Source organism: Drosophila eugracilis, unplaced genomic scaffold, assembly GCF_018153835.1.
Source record: "Drosophila eugracilis isolate 14026-0451.02 unplaced genomic scaffold, ASM1815383v1 contig_2154, whole genome shotgun sequence".
Lineage (NCBI taxonomy): Eukaryota > Metazoa > Arthropoda > Insecta > Diptera > Drosophilidae > Drosophila > Drosophila eugracilis.
In genome coordinates, this window is record NW_024573038.1 from 7603621 (window position 1) to 7622816 (window position 19196).

Consider the following 19196-nt stretch of genomic DNA (forward strand, 5'->3'; position numbering starts at 1 on the left):
GCAGCGATGGGCGCGAGAACTAAAAAGCCACTCTTCGTCAGCTCCAGTTTCCTGCTCCCCGGCGATGTATCGAAGAACTTAAAGGATTGTTGCCCGGTCCCGTGTTGTTGTACCTATTTTATTGGAAAAACGTGCAAAGCATTAGAAGAGCCAGCTATAGAGCTTCAGCGCGCCAGGCTCTACATTTTCCTCCTGCGCCACAAAGGCTCACTAAGTGGTCCATTCGACCATGGCTATGGCAGTGGCGTTGGGTTGCACGGAAAAGGCGTTCATTTGTATCCCATTTGGAATCCCAGCGAAGCTTCTATGGTTCCGTTTGGAATTCGGAATTGGGGAATTTTGATCCTGCGAAGAAAGGATTGCCATCCTAAGTGCCCAGCAGCCCGAGCGAGCAGCTCGGATTGAGGCTTTTAGCAACGTTTTCTTGCCGCTACCATTTGAGCCACACATTTGTCCTGCCAAGTGCATTTGTGTGTCTTTGAAGGCTTTTCTAGTGTGATTTAACCACCCCTCCTCCTACCTAACTCACACCTGTGAAAAAGTTTTTAAATCATGAAAAAAAATAACATTGAAACTAAGTGGATATGCTATATGGATTTCATAACATTTATGGGGTTGTTGGATAAGTTAGTGTTGCTCTTTTTATGGGGTTGGGAAAAGTAATAGAATAATAGAAACATTAGACCTATCGAGAGCGAAGGAGTTGCTTTAATACATTCCTTACTTTCAAAACCACTTTCTTTAGTTCTAGTATATACACCGATAATTTAGTTTCTTGGGATTACTTTTATAGATTTTGATCAGATTAACGTAAGAAACAGAGATCCATCTTAAGTTCTTAGTTCCTAGCTCTCAAGTCTCTTAGCCAAATATTATTGAAGTACTTTTCTCGCTCGAAAATCCAGCAGATAATACGTTTTTTTTTAAAGAAAACAATGCCCATCTTAGCCAAAGTAAACATCTTTGCATTGGGACTGGGTTTATTAAGCTGCCATGGGTTTATTTTGATTAGGGGGGAAGGGAGTTGTTGTTAGCCGCCCTGAACATCTCATTTGGCTGATTCCCGACGGGACGTATTTAGGTTAAACTCGTGTGGAACTCACTCACATAAATCATGCATTTGATTAATTGTATGCTACTGACTTTTATCCTGTTCGACACTGCAGCATCGTGGCTATGAAAAAATTCTAAAGAAGATGAGGGAGTGCTGGCCTTTAAAACTTTTTGGCATACACTAAAAGAAATTATGGGAAATTTATAAAAGTGATATTATTAGATTATTACTGATAAATCAGATAATTTATTCTTATCCTTACCTATTTTAAGTTGAAATTTTGTCTAGCAAAGTTTAATTTTTAAAGCTTACTTTTGGCTTAAAAAAAAATTCTCGAATATTTAGAAAAAAAATGTTTGGTAAAGTGAATGGCAAGTATCTTTTGGTCCTAGTCTGTAGTTTCCCTTCTTTTTTTTCTCTATTTTTGTTAATATTTGTATTTTTCTCTGTGAATTGGTGCTGCAGAAGCCCCATGCTGGGCATTGCGCCCGCCCCCGTTGCCCACCGCCAAGGCAATTGTGTTGTGTAAACATTTTTTCAGCATTAACTGACATGTGTAAATCCCCCCAAACGCCACACACACTCACACACACACACAGGAAAAAAAAGGCAGCCGCTAGACGAGGGAAATGCGGATGCTTTCTCTAAAGCCGATCCAAGGGAAAAGCGGAGCACCCACAACAACGAGCCAGTGACAAATAGGAAAAGGGAAGTGGAGTGGGATGGGATGGGGAGATATGGGATATGGAATCCATGGGGTAAGGGAAAAGAGGGGGGGCTAAAATGTTGGCTAAAAGACCTGGCGGGGGCGGAGGATTGGTGAGTGTTAGCCGGACTGTCCAATGCCAGCGGCGCCATTTTTTATTTCTATTAAGATGAATTGTTAAAACAGTGACAGGCCCTGTGTCGGCGAAGCATTTTCATCCATTTTCTTGCTATTCCTTGCCATTTCCACTAGAACGAGAGGCGGTACAATGGGTCGTGTCATCCGGTAAAGGCCAGATATACGACTATCAGCATATGCATATACTTTTTGATATATAAGTATATATGTATATATATATATGTAGATATATTTTCCAAAACACCATAAAATGTCTTAAGAAAATCAAATAAAAGAGCACCAAACCTAAGTTCTGAAATGCATAAAATCTTATTGGGATTTATTTTATTTTTTAGATTCAGGCAAAAATAAAATCTTACAGTTCAAAACGTAAAATTTAACAAGTTATAAATGAAAAGGTAGTCAGTTCAAATATCCCCTTCCTAGCAAAGATAGACTCAAAGAGAACTACTCCCGGATATTTTTCCATGAGCAATTTTTTTCGCTCAAGAGCACTCCAGTTTAGAACCGCTCAAGAGATCAGGCCACTCGTTTACTCTTACCTATTCCAACAACAGCTGATGGCAACACATGATTGCCGGCAGCAGCTGGCAGTCAACTGAGTAAAAGAGACTGAGTATAGAGAGAGAGAGAGAGAGAGAGAGGGAGAGCATTGCTCAAGAGAGAGTTCACGGCCAAGGAAAAGGAAAAGCTGCGACGCCGGCAGCGCTGCCGGTGCGGAAAATCGGTATAAAAGCAGCAGCACGCGAGCCGGCCGGATAGTAGCTTTGGAAAACTGTTTGGAAAACTGCTCCGCTCCGCTCAGCTCAGCTCTCCAGCGTTGTTGTCCCGTTAACGAAGTTGTTGTTCTTGCCGTTGCCGCAGTCCAATTTTTTTCTATTCTACACATACCTATATATATATCTATATATATATATATATATATTCCAAACTCTCTCGCCGCGCTGCTCTTGCACCCATACAAACAAAAAAGCCACAGCTGAGCGAGCGTTGAGTGAGAAACAGAGAGAGGGAGAGAGCAAAAGAGAGAACTTAAAGCTCCGTTTTTTAATACGCTTCACATGAACTTCTGAAGAAACCGCACTCGACACGCGGCCGCCAAACACAGCACATCGGACCAAAAGGGCTGGAAAAATAAATAGAAATCAGAAAATCGGAAAACGAGAAAACCATAAAAGAATATTTCTACAAATAATAAAAACGCAGCCATCAGCACTTGAAACTCCGCCATATGTAGCAAAGCAAAGATTAAAACGCCTGGAAAATTGAAATCTCTGTCCAAATAACAAGAACAACGTCTTGAATTAAATCAAAACCATGTGCTGTGCTTAATTTATCTAAGGAAACCAGACAGAGCGAGATAGATAAAACAAAAAAGGAAGCTAAGCCACAAAAGCGAAAGAAAGAGAGCGAGAGAGAGAGCTGAACGGGGCGGCAAATTTGCGTTGATTTTTTAGCATGTATTGAATTGAAATGTTTAACTAGAATAACAAATTTAGTTGTTGATACTTTTCCAATTGTTTGTTAAATAAACGCTATCGCTGGAAAATCGAACTCTCCACCACAAATACACAACAAAAATAAAAACCACACAACACACGCGAAATAAAATCAAATTCTTGTGATTAAAGTGCATTTCTATACGTACGTTAAATACAACTACTATTCACATCCACGCAATATATAAAGCATAATAAAACGAAAGTCGGTCGAGATCGAAAATCTATATATCGCATATATATAACGGTGGCAGTTTAGCAAGGCGGCAGACTTTAATTTAAAAGAAAAGATAAACCCAACACTCGGCTGAAACACACACAAAATAGCAGTTACAACGGCGATTCTATGAAGATGGAAGTGCTCTCAGTACAAAATCACATTCAGGGAAAATTCGGTGTTAATAAAATTAAAGGTAAGTTCAAAATAATATAAATTTAGTTTATAAGATTTGTAAAGTTAAAGTTTGTGAATTAAAAAAAGGTTTAGATTAATTTTTTAATTCAAAAGTTCTTTACAAATTGAAAGTTTGAAGATTTTTTAATTTCATTTTACAAGATTTAAAAAGTTTAATCTATAAAATTTACAAGGTTCAATGGCTGCAATAAAAAGTTTTGGAAAGAATTTACATAATTCAAGGATGTTAAATGTTTCATTTTTACTTTTCTATGAAGTTCTTCAGAGCTATAATATTAGAAAAACTTAGGTTAGAATATTTTAAAAATAGTTTTGGCTAGTTGTGAATGTTAAAAACTTTTTATTCCTAAAGTTAACTTAAAACTAAGTTAGAACAAAACTAAAAATAAGTTAAATTGTGTGTCTCATTCTTGAAAAATTAAGAAGTGCATTTATTTTCCGTTCGCTTATAAGAAGTTGTATCCAAAGTTGGCAGAGAAAAGTTTCTTTTAAAGATATTAAGTCACTTCTCCAGAGTAGAAGACAAATTTTCCTTTTTAAATTCGTTTGTTTTACTGAAATTTCCAAATAAAAAACAAATATTTGTGATTCAGAAGATTTAAAAACGAGTGCAGCACAAGCAAAGCAACGAAAATGATTAAAAATTTAGTGGCCGGTGTTAATACGCTTGATTAATTTTAATGCCCCGCCGCGAATTAATACTAAATTTTAGGTCGCTGCTCACCTTGTGAACTTACAAAATCCACTCGGGTCGTTTCTTGCAAGAATTCTCAATTAAGGCACATTTCGGATATTTTAATGTGCCACGAACATTTTTATTTTTCATGTTTATGGGCCATTATTTTTCTTCATTTTTTTTTATTCAATTAATTTTATAGCGTACGGGAACATTTCATTTGATGTCTTTAGCAAATTTTCCAGAGATTATAAAATTCATTTATTCAAGTATTTCTTTTACCACTAAAACATTTTTTTTTATAGATTTTTCTTTTCGTTTCAAATGGAATGCTTAATGCTTTGAGTGTTTTTGATTCAAGTTTGATTTTGATTTAGATAAGCCTTTGCCATTAACCCTGACTGATCGAAAAACAACTTGAACTTTGAAAATTTCAAAATGGTTCCTTAAAAAAAAAGATTTCTTTTAACATCCCGCTAAAGGTTCTTTTGGGGGTTGCACGTATGTAAAATTTGCATTATGCATTTTGCACTCTGTTCCTGTCCGAAGCCAGGCCGGCATATCCTGTTCATGTGTCTGACGGGCGGATTATGCAACATCCTGTTAATCCTGTCACTTTAAACTTTGCACCACGGCGGCACCAAGAAGGAGTTGAGTTGGGCAAATTAGATGGGGGACGAACGTCTGGGCAATAGGGAGGGATTCCATATGCATATAGCCACATAGCCACGTAGCACGTAAGCCAAAAACACCAAAAACGAAAGAAAAAAAATGTAAAATCACCCAGAGGCGAACACAACAGCACAACAAGCGACGGTGGTAGCGACATGCAACAACATGTCGCCTCGAACACACACGCCCGCAGATTTTCCGTTAGCTGCAAGTGCTGTCGAATTTAGCGGGAATGCAGGGATAAATATTTATATTTTTGGGGAAATCAGTTAACTGAACAGGAATAAGTATCTTATGGTTATGTATGTATTATCATTCGCCGTCGGAAATAGTTAGCTTAGCATAGTTAGTTTTTCTAATAAGTTTTAGCTATTTTTTGGATTTTTTAAAATTTGTATGTTTAGAAGTGACTAAATTCTTTAGTGATAAATATGTAAGAAAGTTATCTAAGTATAATATGGAAACCATTTTTCCCAATCAAAAGACCTAATGGTCTGGAATGGACAGATTTGGCGTGAAAAAAGCTGAGGGGTTCGTATTGGTTACATTTCCACCTTGTTGTTGGCTTGCATCGAGCTCAAAGCTCTGCAGACCCCATCAATACCCCAACGCTGAGCCACCACCTCCTCCTAACACCCCTCCACGCCCCTGGCAACGTATGTATGTATTTGCAGTCAATTTAATTTCATGACTGACTGAGCGCATGCAATTTTATTTTCGAAGGACATACGAACAAGCCAGCCTCACCAACACTCACACATGTCCATTATTCTTTTTCCATAAAGAAAATAAACTACAGCTGTGTTGAAAATAATAGCACTTATTGCTTAAACACTCTATTTGTTTTTATGATTATTTTTTAAATAAACACGAAGCTCTTATAAATTATTTAAAACGCTTTCAAGACATTATTAGTTTAATGTTACTTTCCTTTTTGGTAATGCAAGCAAAAAATAGGTGTTTTAAAATTAAAACCGTGAAATTTTTATTACCTGTTTTGAGGATAATTGTTTTCACTGGTAAATCCTTAAAAATATCTATTATTTTGGACTCTATTGTATTTATGTGCATTTATATAGCCAAATATGGCAGCTCCCTGGAAAGGTATTTCCCCATCCCAAAAGGTCGTGTGCTTTGGTGAAAATAATGTTGTTTAATTAATTACTTAAGTTCTTTGAATAAACATTAGTTATGCCCATGTCCATAGCATCTCTCTCCCTTTGTGTATGTGTGAGTATGTACATATGTATAAATCTCTTGTTGGGCGTTGCGAAAAAGGGTTATCAAGAAGTTGATTTAATATTTATCAACCCCATGTGTGTAGGTTTGTCGAATTTAGATTCGCAACGGTTTCCAAAGATTTCCATTAGGGGGCCAAATGCGAATGACTTCCAAAATTGGTCGCAATGAATTATTTATAAACTGCTTATTGATTCAAAAAAAAAAACTAACATATGTACATATCAACAACCATACACAAATACTCGTACATACAAGCCACGGTTCATGGACTGTCTTACAACCAATTTAACTCGATTAGCGACGTTTTATTGAAGATCCAAAATAGAATGGTACCGAGCAATCAACTTTGATAACTGTACGGTTTACTTCGGTAATTAAGTAGAAGATCTAAAAATAAAAGCAACAGAATTATCAATTCTCATAGTTGTATTACAGTAAATATCAGCTTAGCTTAGGTCACTGTAAACCTGGCTCTTAACTATATTTTTTGTAAGTACTGTCAAACTTAATGCTTACTGTATCTAATTTGTTTACCGTTACATGTCGAAAATTAATTAATTTTGAAAGCACTGCACGTAAAACAAAAGAAAACAACCTTATGTTTGTTTTTGAAAAGCAATTTACATATTAAAATCTGAATATGAAAATGTGTGCGGTTCAGTTAGTCGATATAAACTGTAAGAACATGATTGCCATTTCGAAGTGCACGAAAATTGAATCTCAAGGCCAAGCGACGTCACGCATTAAGAGAGCCAAGTAATAAGCCCGAAGCTCACCTATGTGCCCCCATTCTCTTCCACCTTCTACTTGCCCCCTCTATACGCCTCATTCACTCGTCTGAGGTGAAGAACAACAGGGAAACACAAGAGAACAAGAACAGTCATGTTTGCGGTGTACCGTTAACTTGGATGGGCTGATGCTGCGTTTGCTGCTTCATCTTTCTCGCAGGTATTGTTATACATTCTTGTGTTCGTTGCTGTTGTTGTTCTTGTTGATTTCGAATGCACAAAATATGTACATAACCACAAATGCTCCACGATTGCTGCGGCAAGTAAGATAGAGATAGAACGAAAAGAGGATGGTGGGGGTGTCTGTTCATCAATATGCCCATCTCTCTTTCAAAACAAATATGCATACAAATACACCACCCACAAGACACATCCTTTTACATTTATACATATGTACATACATGTGTACATGTGTACATACAGTGGCGGTTACAAAAATATATGTATGCACATACATACATATGTATGTATATTTAATTTATATTATGTATTCTTTATAAAATATAGAAAATAATTATATATACATATATGTATGTACTTACATAAGTATAGCTAGGATTGTTTCTGATGTAAAAAGAAAGCCTTTCCAAAATTGTTTAACTTTGTATGTGCATAATACACAAAATTGGGGTGCTAGACAAATACATTCTGTACGGGGAATTACCTAATAGGTGCGATTTATAGAATGTTTTTTATTGGTTCGTAAAGATAACAAGATTTTATTCATTTATGTGTTGGGTTTTTTATAGCTACTAATTTGCTCGCAGCTGTGGCAGAAGTACAACCGTACATCCATACAATGTACACATTTGTTTGTGTGCCTTGTAATTAAGTGTGTGGTCGTTGTCTGTTTTTTATTTGGTTCTTTTTGGCTTTCGCTTTTTTGACTTTGCACAAACCCTTTTGTGGAGACAACGGCACTTGACAAAATCCAATAACATATACGCAGTGTGAACGAGATGGGGCTATGGGCGAGGGTGTAGAAATGGAAGGGAGACACACACATGTGGACACATGCAGAGCCGCAAACATGTGCCGTTAATTTCTTAATTACGCGGGTGTGCCAAGGAGCCAGAGGGAGATGGAAGACAAGAGAATGGCAGAGCATTCAAGATGCAGGGGGTAGAAGCGAAAGAGAGGGACAGAGAAAGAGAAGGAGGGGGAAAGAGACACATGCAAAGCTAACGAGAGCAAATTGTCCATTCAGCAACGTTGCAATGATTATACAGTGGGCGGAATGGGTGGAAACAGGGGAATGTGGGGAGGAGTGAGGTGAGGGGATACCCTCTTTAAAGAGTTTCCGCGCTAATTACAAGACGCTTTCGAGACAAGCCAAGTAGTTAATTTGTACTCGCTGCACTTGCACTCATACATTATATACACATAGTAGTCTCAGGAAAGGAGTTCGGGTTCTGATGTTCGAGTCAAACCAAGAGAATGAAACTTTTAAATAAACTTTCATGCAATCTTTGTAGAAAGTCTGCCACTTTATGATCAAGAAAAGAATGTGTTTTAACCTTATAAACGTTTATAAGTTCTATATAGGTACATATGTATGGACATACATATATTGGATTTTTTAGTAATAAAGTGCACTCATTTAAGAGAAAACGCTCAACAATGTTAACTTTCGTTGAAGAGAACTAAAATGTAGATTTATAGGAGCTTAGCCAAAATTTAAATGGTTCGAGTTTAATATTAGTGAAAAGTACATTAATGAAGGGCCATTTTTAATAAGAGAGATATTCCAAGCACTCTTTGTTGTTCAACAACTCGTTCCACTGTATCATTTAATTCCCAGCTCAATGGAGTTGAGTTTTTGAGAGTAGTTGAGCTCCGCTTTTTATTGTCTGGTCGGTCGAGTAATAAAGTAACAGCGAAAGAAATAAAAGCAAGTGGCGGAGAGGAAGTCGTTCGAAAGGGGGTAAAACGAAGACGGAGGAGGGGCACAAACTGCTGACTGGGGATACAGAGAGTGAGAAAGACAGAGAGCCAAAGAGAGAGTGAGCGTCAGCTGGAAACGGGAAACGGCTGATTTTCCAGCTGTTGTTGCCAGGTGATTTCCTCCGTCCCCGCCTCGCCCCTCTCTGCTCCGTGGAAGCGGAGTCTGCGCATTGCACTCTTTCCGGTTCCACCGAATGTGGAACGCGAGTGTTGGATCCCGAGTCTCAGACATCAGCTGATTTTTTTCGCTTCCATTCCCACATGGAACTCTTTGCCGGTCGATGAGCCATCCAAAACTACAGTTGAACTTCCTTAACTCGAACTTTACCCACCCGGTTTTTGCATAAATTAAATAAAAGTTAGTTTCATTGGTGATAATCGTATAAAGTTAGAAAAATTATTGCTTGACTTGAAGCTTTCTGCATATTCAGGTATTTCGGCGTTAAAGACGAGAAAGCTTTCTTTTTGGAAATTTAACATCCATCTTCTAATTTAAAAGGTTTTTGATAATCTAACATATATCATATACAAATCTTTTAATCTTAATTAATTTAAGTATTTATTAATTAATAATAATAATTTTATCTAACTAAACCTCTCGTACTTTCTTGCAGACTGGCAAGCTGCGACAGCGCCGCTGGAGGAGGAGGAGGACCTAACAGTGGGTGTCAACGGGAACACGGCCGTCGGAGAGGGTGTCCTAGACGTCGACGTAGTAGATGGCCATCCAGCCTCTGTGCTTCACATGCGACAGCACCAGGCTCTCAACACCCGACCACCTTCCACGCCCCCATCGGCAGGGGGCGGTGGACCGTTGGCGGGAGGAGCTGTCGGTGGGATGACCACTCCCAAACAGGCCACATCGCCTGTGGCTGCGGCAAGTTTCGAAGTGCCCGTTAGTGGTGGCAACGCAGCCGCTTATCATCAAGCCTACATGACCAACGTGCTGGCCAGCACCGCTCAGCAGCATCACCACCAACACCATCCATTGCCCGCCTCGCCGCTGCAGTCGACCGCAGGCGCTCGATTTGGAGCCGCCGACAATCTGGACGATGTGAGCGCCAGTGCGGTGCGGGAATTGTCGCAGCAGCTGCAGGCCCAGTTGCGGGACGCTAAGCGACGCCACCTGGCGTGCACCGAAGTGACGCTGCCTAACGACCTAACGCAGCGTATCGCCGCCGAGATAATTCGGATGTCGGAGAGGGAACCGTGTGGCGAGCGGGCCTGCACGCTCTTCATCGAGTTTGAAAGCGAGCCAAATAACGTCAGGTTAGTTGTCAGACCCACAAAGTAGTTTCTAGAACTAAAATAAGTTACTAAGAAGACTTCTTCCTATATATTTCCAATTTATTCCACATTTTATTAATATATATTTCTTCCCCATAGGCGCATAGCATCGTTCAAAGTGGATCCGGATACGGTGTCGATATTCGAGTTGTACTTGACGTTGAGGCAGGACAAGAGCGGCTGGACCTCCCTGCTGCCGCAGTTTATAAAGTGAGTGGACCTGGAAGTAGTAATCTGTATTGCAACATAACTAAAATGATTTTTGATTACCAACAGAAACCTTACCCGTAGCAATACTATCAACATCAGTCCCGACTTCACGCTGACCAAGAACAAACTCTACTCATCGGAGTGAGTCGCTCGACGGAGGAGCGGCATGGAGTGCGAACGATATTCGCTGGGCTGCTCAAAACTCAATCAATCCCTCCGAACAACAACAGCAACAGCAGCAGATAAAAGAACAGCAGCAATCGCAATAGCAACCATATAAATCGGTCGTGTCTCCTTTGTCGCGATACCCTAGATTCATGATCTTCATTATGGAATGCACAGAGAATCATGATGATGATTGATAATGATGATGATGATGTTTAACCGTAGAGGCAAACTTTTGGACCACAAACTATCAACTTACTCCTGCAAATAACAAATCAACTCAACGCTAAAGCAAAAAACAATTATTTTGGAACCTAAGCTCTAAAAAAAACAAAACCAAAAAAACAAATCAACTGCAGTTGCAGGCAACTCAAAACTCTTATTGGACTGACTTTTCGGCTTAAACAAAAAAGGTACTTTTTGAAAAACGAAAAAAAAATCGCAAAAAAAGAAGTATTGTAAACGTGAGAGGAGGAGGAGTGTGAGGAGAACAGAAAAACACAAAACCAACCATAAGGAATATTCAAAATATTGTAAAACGTTAAGGCAGACAAGCAGAAGATAAAGAGAACTTCACTCAGTGAACGGTTGTCGGTGATCCGTTTTAAATTGAATACAAAATGCAAAACCCCCGGACAGAAGTATAGAGTATTAACCCCATTTGTATGTATGGATGTGTGTACACCATCACCTTGTATCATCATCATAATCCAGGAATCAAATGTAGCCCATATATATATACATTATGCATTACTTCAGTGCATAATATATATCTAATATACATGTCTTTTGTCACGATTCAATTAGGCTATCACTTCTAAATGCATTCATACATCTAAAAAACTGTATTGAAAAAAGGAAACAAACAAATTTCTATATATAGAGATATATATATGAGAGAGAGAGCAAACAATAAGAATCGGAATCGATCAACCGAGGCAGTAAGAGGAAAGTTAATAATAACAAATATAAAAACAAAGTTGATGTGATATTATATAATAATTATGAATATTGATAAACGCATACACACACACACACTCACGAATACACTCACAACATACATAAAGAAATCAATTGCAGAAAGTTTTTTGGAATCGATTTGGAAATTATTTCGAAATTATTATGTTCGATCCCGACTTGTCGCGGTGCCCCAGTTTATCTTACAGAAGGAAGCAAATAGCAACAAAACAAAAAATTAATATTAGTAAATTAGATTCAAAACAATTCTCAAAAATATTTCCACCTACTTATGATTAAGCTCTGTATTATTATTTTAATTGATTATTATTATTATTATTATTTTCTTGTTTTTGTGCAGAGTTCCAAACTTTGCGAGGAAAAAGTGTGGCCAAGTGGCTGAATATACAATATACATATATAGATATATATGAAAAATATTTCTAATATTTGATGTGTTTCTAATGTAAGATTTTAATATTAAAGAAAGAAAAACAAGCAAAAACGAAAACCAACAAACAAGAGAAACTAAACTATCCAGCAGAAGATTTCATTCAATGTGCGTAGCTGTGTGTTTATCTGTAGTTTAGTTAACAAACGAAACAAACAAACAACAAACAATAATAATAATAACAACAAACAACAACAACACGATATGACAAACAAGCAAAATTGATAAGAGGGAAACGATGAATATCGATAGGAAAGGGTTAAACTATTTAACTAATATATATACATTGTATGGATGCATTTTGGCTAGTTAGTTGGCAAACAAATTGTTTTGATTAACAAATCGTCTAAGCAGTGAAATTATTTATAAAAAAAAAACGAAGTGAAAAATTTATGAAAAAAATGGGTAACTATTGTGAAGAGGCAAAAGAAGAAGCAAAAACTTTCGGAAAATATAAAGTCATCTGTGTTAATAAATTTTAAAATAATTTTTAGCGTAGAATAACAAAAAAAAAAGGCAAAGCAAAATTCATTAAATCTGTTGTTAAAAAAAAAACAGAACTCTTAAATCTCTCACATAAGCCACTCACACACACACACAGAACCGATCCCAAGTATTCGACAGGTTAATTGTAGTTTTTAATCGTGCATAACACACACACACAAACACACGCAATGGCAAACAACAAGAAGAATTTATTTATAAAACCAAGAAATACAAAAAACATTTGCAATAACTTTTAATTTAAACTAAAACTAAATACGTTTTTCCAACAATAATCAATCCCACAAAGATCTCGACTAATAAGATGATGAACTCATTATATGATAAAAAGGAGAGCGAGCGGAGGTGGAAAATTCAACAAGAAGAAGAAGATGGAGAGGAATACAATTTAGGTATTTAAAACGTTGCTTTAAAGTTAATTAGGTTAACCCAGGTGTAAAATGCCAAGAGCCCTCTAATGCATGTTTTAGCCATCTCAAACTCAAGTATCGACGTTTTCAGCTCCATTCTCGATCATTAGACGACACAATCACAATCACACACACACACATAGGCATATGCATATATTAAATATATATAGTGTATGTAAATAGGGCCACCGTAGCAGCAATACAAATGAGAAGAAAACAAAAAATATATAATGTATTAACTAATTAAATGTGAACATAAACGAAGCAAGTGAAGAAATAGAACCATGAATGTGATCTATTTAATAACAAACAAAGTAATCTTAAATAAACTTAAATTTGCAAAAAATACTTCATTTCAATAATTTCCGTTTTGTTCAAATCGATCAAGTTTAATAACCAAGTAGTTGTAGATGATTTTAATTTGTAGAAAGTTCTATATCATTTGCATTCTAATTGGTTCATGTTGCCCTTGCCCGGCTTTGTAAGAAGTACGCTTTCTATGTGGTTTTTCTTGAGCTTTTTCTTTGGTTTTTCTTTCAATTCAGATATCGGATATCGTATTTTGAAGTAGTGCAACTAACTCCAAACTTTTCGGAGTTAACTTTTTGTTAGGTTTTCGAAAAATGGATAAGTGTAAACTGTATAGAGATACAAAGAAAGAAATGAATCTTAGATCTGTCCAGTGCTCCTCAAAGTATTTTGTAAACAATAATGATAAACTAAACTAAAAAGAAAAACAAAATCGAAAAGAAAAAATCGTGACAAGTATCAATGACCCAGATATATAAATATGTATTTATGCAGAAAGGGTTAAGCGAGAAAAAATTCTATATATCTATATATATATTGTAGGATTTTTACACATTCTATTACAGACTACAAAGTTACCGATTAAGGCAAATATTATGATTACTACTAATGTGTATATTTTCAATGTATGTGCGTGTGTGTGTTGTTTAAGGGAACCAATTAATGCATTCAAGAATCAAATTACAAATCAATTAAACGAACGCCTCAACTTAAAACGAAAGCAAAAACAAAACTCTAAAACGTTAACCATAAAACATAACTTTAAAAAAAAACAGCTCCCAAAACTCTATAAATTTTAATTCAAAAACTGCATTCCAATTGCAAACGAAATCAGTATGGCGGCGCATCTTCGATTATCGATAGGAAGTTCAATTCAAACGATTATCCCACCATATATATATATATATATGCAATCTGAGCCAGAGATTTCATTATTGTTTCCACTTTCAGTTCAAGTTTCAGTATCCAGCTTTCTCCGATCAGTTAGGAAAGCTCTTAGAGTCCGTTTCCCTCCTCCCAACATTTTCCCCTCCCTTTCATTTTCAACTTACAAAATATTCAAAAAAGGAAATGAACAGATTGTTCTGAAGTACCGTACCGTTGATAAGAATCTGTGTTGTACATCATATATATATAGTTATGTGACGAAATAATGTTTATATATATTATATATATAAACGATTTCCATTATATATGTGGCAATAGGTCTTTAACGAATAACGAGTCTAAGGCGAGAGCTGAAACGAAAAAAGGATGAGAGGGGAAGGAAGAGTAAAATATATATTATATATGTATACCATATACTACCTATATGATTATGAGTGTATGTAATGAAGCATAACAAATGCAAAAAACAAAAACAAATTTAAATTTTAGTAGCGCTTAACAAATTCTAGCAATTTAACAAATTTTAATTAATCAAATTAAAACAAAACAAAACAAAACAACAAAAACAAATGCAAAAATTGCAATTTAATTTTTTTCTCTGTGTAAAAGTTAATTAAAAAATAAACAAAAAACAATCCAAAAAAAAAACAATAAATTTTTTAAATGTGACAAAAATATTCGGTGGTTTTATTTTTTTAAGGTGTTAAAAGTTAATAACAATTTTGGGTTTTCAGAGAAGATCTCTAAATCATCCAAGTTGGTTCTCCGCAGACGCACTGGCGGATCTGCTTCTGAAGATATTGCACAGTACGGATGAGGTCCTGGCAGAGTGGGACCCTTTCAGGACACCCAGCACAAGCCTTGCCACCAGGGCCACAAGGCACACAACCACATCCTTCGGCAAGATCTGTGAATCCAATGATCAGAATGCAAGCTGTGAAGAAGATGAAAGGAATATGAGGTGGTTACTGGTTAGGCATCAAGCTAAAGCCTTCTCTGCTTACCAATAATAGCAACTACGATCAGCTTCATGGTTGTATCTTGATTGGGTCTACTTTACCAGTTGGTGCCCATTTTAAGGGAATGATACGTCTTTTATAGCCCCAAAAATATCTATGGATCAGTGGAAAATTTTGGGCCAGCCATCCAAAAATAAAATATTCCGAACAAACCATTTGTATTTAAGTAAATAAAAATTTAAACTTATTTTAAAACATTGCTCTTACCCATCTGTTTTCAAGGCTGTTTTATTTTTAGTGATTTTAACCCTTTTCGTTACTAAGTTTAAGTCTAAGTTATGTTTCTTATTAGTTTAAAGTCATAAATTCTCTCTTTTTTGAAACAGATTTTAAGATTCTTAATCTTAATATATATTAGGCTAGCAGGTCTAGATGGCTTGTATTTTTAGTAGCTAAGATTAATGATTTTTAAGAAGGTTTAATCGTAGGTCATTTAAAAGTTTATACTAACATTGATACAAATGGTTTGCTCGAAACATTTTATTTTTGGATCAGCCCCACGAAATTTTCCACTGATGCACTTATATTTTTGGGACTATAAAAGGTGTAGAGGTTTCTTAAATTGGCACCAACTGGTAAAGTTATCCCAATCAAGATACAACCATGAAGCTGATCGTTGTTGCCATTATTGGTAAGTAAAGAAGGCTTCAACTTGATGCCTAACCATTATCCACCTCATATTCCTTCCATCTTCTCCACAGCTTGCATTCTGATCATTGGATTCACGGATCTTGCCGAAGGATGCAAATGTGGCTGTGTGCCTTGTGGCCCTGGAGGCAAGGCTTGTGCTGGGTGTCCTGAAAGGGTCCCACTCTGCCAGGACCTCATCCGTACTGTGCAAGGCCTTGAGCAGAAGATCCGCCAGTGCGTCTGCGGAGAGCCAACTTGGATGATTTAGATTTCTTCTTCTCTTAACACTCAAAATTGTTATTTGTTGATTTCTTGTAACTCTAAAATCTTTCTTAATAAATTTGTTATTACTGCTGCAAAAATCAGAATCATTTTTATAGGGGATCGCGTGGAGTAGAAACCTTAAGGGACTCTAGTGAACGAACTACATTTTTTGTATAGATTTTAACATATTTATTAAGAGTCTTGTCCTTTGGCAATTTACTTATGAAATTTAGTTCTTCCTATGGGTCACAATAACGACGGTCTTGTGGCACCTCTTTGGGTGCTTGCACTTCTTCTTGGGGATGCGAGTGTGGCACCAGTTGTTGCCCTTCCAACAGCGCTTCTTGTGGGTGGAAGAGGCGGTTGTGGTTGTTGTTGCATCAGTGGTTGTTGTAGTCGTTGCATCTGTTGTAGTTGTTGTTGTGTTGGAGGCAGAATAGGCCACCTGTATGGCCAAAGCAATAAGAGCGACCACGAAAAGGAACTTCATCTTAAGGTATCCTGAGAGTGCTTCCAACTTTTATTTAAATCGAATGGAAACTCGAAAAATGCTTTTGTAAGCTGTCGTATGTTGTGATTTGCTGTACCGAACTCATTCTCTTATATAGTGGAAATCTACTTCAGCTTTTTCCTAGTTCTTTGGCAGTAACTATAGGCATTTGTCAAATAATAATTTTGAAAATTATTTCCTTACCGTTCGTTCCTCTATGAGCTAATCCACATATATATCCTATTCTACGATGTCAAATATTTGCGTGCCAAATAAACCCAATGGCTTACTGACATGGCAAAGCAGCTGAACAATGAAGAATCCATGGCACCAGAATGCTCGTAAATATATGTATACTTTAAGCTGAAGCTGGAAATTAATTAAGTAAACAAAATAAGCATGGCGCATGTAATTAATTTTTATTTAAGTTTATTTTTTATATTCGTAAAAATACCTCGCAAGGAATGAAATATAAACCCTCCAAGGAAAGTATCAACCAAATACATTTTGGGTTAAAAAAGGTAGGGAGATCTTGAGTTTTAGTTTCCAAGAGTCTGTTGGCCGTGTGTCTTCGAGCCCAAAAAAAGAGAAAACGAGTTTAAAACAGGGCGTTAATTTATAAACATTCACTAAGACTGCCTACCCTACAGTATTATTTCCTTTCATTATAACCCTAAGAATCTCCTTAAAGCTCTATTCCAATTTAACCTTTAGCCTCATGAAAAAACAGGTAGAAAACTAACACAACGTTTGCATTTCTTTCAAGCCAATAACAGATGTGATAATGGTATGTAAAAATATAAATTGAAAAAAGAAAAATGTCAAATATTTTGTAGATATTTATTTATTTTGTCATTGAAAGTTTGTTGGTGATTTTCAGTTCTTCCTTCTGGTCACTATCACGACTGTCTTGTGGCACCTTTTGGGGTGCTTGCACTTCCTCTTGGGTATGCGAGTGTGGCACCAGTTGTTGCCCTTCCAACAACGCTTCTTGTGGGTGGAGGAGGCTGTTGTGGTTGTTGTTGCAGAAGTAGTTGTCGTTGTGGTAGTGGTAGCATCAGTGGTAGTTGTTGTTGTAGAGGCAGAATAGGCCACCTGAATGGCCAAGGCAATAAGGGCGACCACGAAAAGGAACTTCATCTTGAAACTTTCAGGTATTTCTCAAATCTGCTGATAACTGAGGATATCAGGAGGCTACACTGAACTGAATTGGTGTATCGATTGGTTTGATTAACTAGTGTAACAAGTGCCTTTATATACGTTATTTTACTAACATTTAAGATCATATTTGACAACTGTTTTTGTTGTTATTTCCTTAAAGTAATGTTAACAGACCTACAATATCATGGAGCTAAGCCATAAATTAGCAAAGCATAAAATCTGGACCACCATTTTACTAGCATGTAAAGACAGCTGTGTAATGTGTGATCCGCATCACTGTTAGGTTTAATTAACATAAACATGGAAACTGAAATTTAAACAAATAAACCAAATAATATTTGGAAAAGTGAATAAAATTTAAAAATTATAAAACGATTTTTAACAATTGAATTAGGTCACTTTTAAAGGTCTCTTTATAAATTTGTTGGTAAGCTCTGTTTCATTTTTAAGCAAGTTCCATCGAAGAACTTTTTTAAATATCATTAAATGGGTTCTAATGTTAAATATGTGAATTCTATAACTGCTATCGGATTCATTTATAGTCTTAGGTAACTAAGTTAAATAAAATGCATTTTAATAGACAAAATCTAAAACTTTCTCTCTCAAATTATCTAGTTTGTAGAAGATATAAACTCTCCAAGGAAACTATCAACTAAATATATTTATATATGCGTAAGAAGAAGATACGGAGTTCTTGCAATATTCCTTAATTTTATAAAAAATTAAAATAGAATATTTATATTCCATTTTATTATTTATAATAACTATAAAATTATTAAAAAAAAGTCTTAGCCAGAACCAACCATAAAAAAAAACAAAAATTTGAGTTTTTTATAAAAAACGAAATTATAAAGTAAAGAAATATATTTTTTGTATAAGAAGCAAAAATTTATTTTTTTATAAAAAAGGATATTATAAAGCAAAGAAATATATTTTTTTGTAAATTTATTTCGAAAGAAAAGAGAAAGCAAAAAAATCCCCGGGATTAGGCCTTCGCACGGGTGACAATCACGATGGTCTTGTGGGGTTTTAGCTTGGTAGCTGCTGCTGGGACGGCCAACTGGATGGCCAAGGCGATGAGGGCAAACACGTACAGGAACTTCATCTTGGGTGATCCTTGAATCTTTGGTTTTGACGGTGAAGCGAAAGAAGTGGTAAGACCTTATCGAAACGGGGCTCGAAAGTGCTGTGATCAATTATGGTGAAATCTTATTCTTATATAGGCAAATTTTCCTACCATTTCGTATCTTGTTTGTTGTTAATAAAAACATATGTCAAATAATAATTTGGGAAAAGATTTCCCAGTTATGTTAAAAC

General features: G+C 36.3%; 5 protein-coding genes across 5 annotated transcripts; 2 read left to right on the top strand and 3 right to left on the bottom strand.

Moving 5' to 3' along the window:
* The first annotated feature begins 2650 nt into the window (after window positions 1-2650).
* Window positions 2651-12012, top strand: LOC108114401 (protein charybde). The gene is made up of 4 exons (XM_017225374.2): window positions 2651-3810; window positions 9749-10403; window positions 10521-10631; window positions 10698-12012. The coding sequence occupies exons 1-4, from the start codon at window positions 3744-3746 to the stop codon at window positions 10774-10776; spliced, it is 912 nt and encodes a 303-aa protein (XP_017080863.1). The 5' UTR covers window positions 2651-3743; the 3' UTR covers window positions 10777-12012.
* A 2971-nt stretch (window positions 12013-14983) lies between these two features.
* On the bottom strand, window positions 14984-15550 carry LOC108114039 (salivary glue protein Sgs-7-like). Its single transcript, XM_017224786.2, has 2 exons — window positions 15320-15550; window positions 14984-15249 (listed from the first exon to the last, which is right to left on the bottom strand). The coding sequence occupies exons 1-2, from the start codon at window positions 15345-15347 to the stop codon at window positions 15059-15061; spliced, it is 219 nt and encodes a 72-aa protein (XP_017080275.1). The 5' UTR covers window positions 15348-15550; the 3' UTR covers window positions 14984-15058.
* Window positions 15551-15883: 333 nt separating this feature from the next.
* Window positions 15884-16235, top strand: LOC108114040 (salivary glue protein Sgs-7-like). Its single transcript, XM_017224787.2, has 2 exons — window positions 15884-15965; window positions 16036-16235. The coding sequence occupies exons 1-2, from the start codon at window positions 15938-15940 to the stop codon at window positions 16230-16232; spliced, it is 225 nt and encodes a 74-aa protein (XP_017080276.1). The 5' UTR covers window positions 15884-15937; the 3' UTR covers window positions 16233-16235.
* Window positions 16236-16392: 157 nt separating this feature from the next.
* LOC121529986 (protein new-glue 1-like) lies at window positions 16393-16809 on the bottom strand. Its single transcript, XM_041818222.1, has one exon. The coding sequence runs from the start codon at window positions 16716-16718 to the stop codon at window positions 16458-16460; it is 261 nt and encodes an 86-aa protein (XP_041674156.1). The 5' UTR covers window positions 16719-16809; the 3' UTR covers window positions 16393-16457.
* A 735-nt stretch (window positions 16810-17544) lies between these two features.
* On the bottom strand, window positions 17545-18256 carry LOC121529998 (protein new-glue 1-like). The gene has a single exon (XM_041818283.1). The coding sequence runs from the start codon at window positions 17856-17858 to the stop codon at window positions 17595-17597; it is 264 nt and encodes an 87-aa protein (XP_041674217.1). The 5' UTR covers window positions 17859-18256; the 3' UTR covers window positions 17545-17594.
* Window positions 18257-19196: the final 940 nt, after the last annotated feature.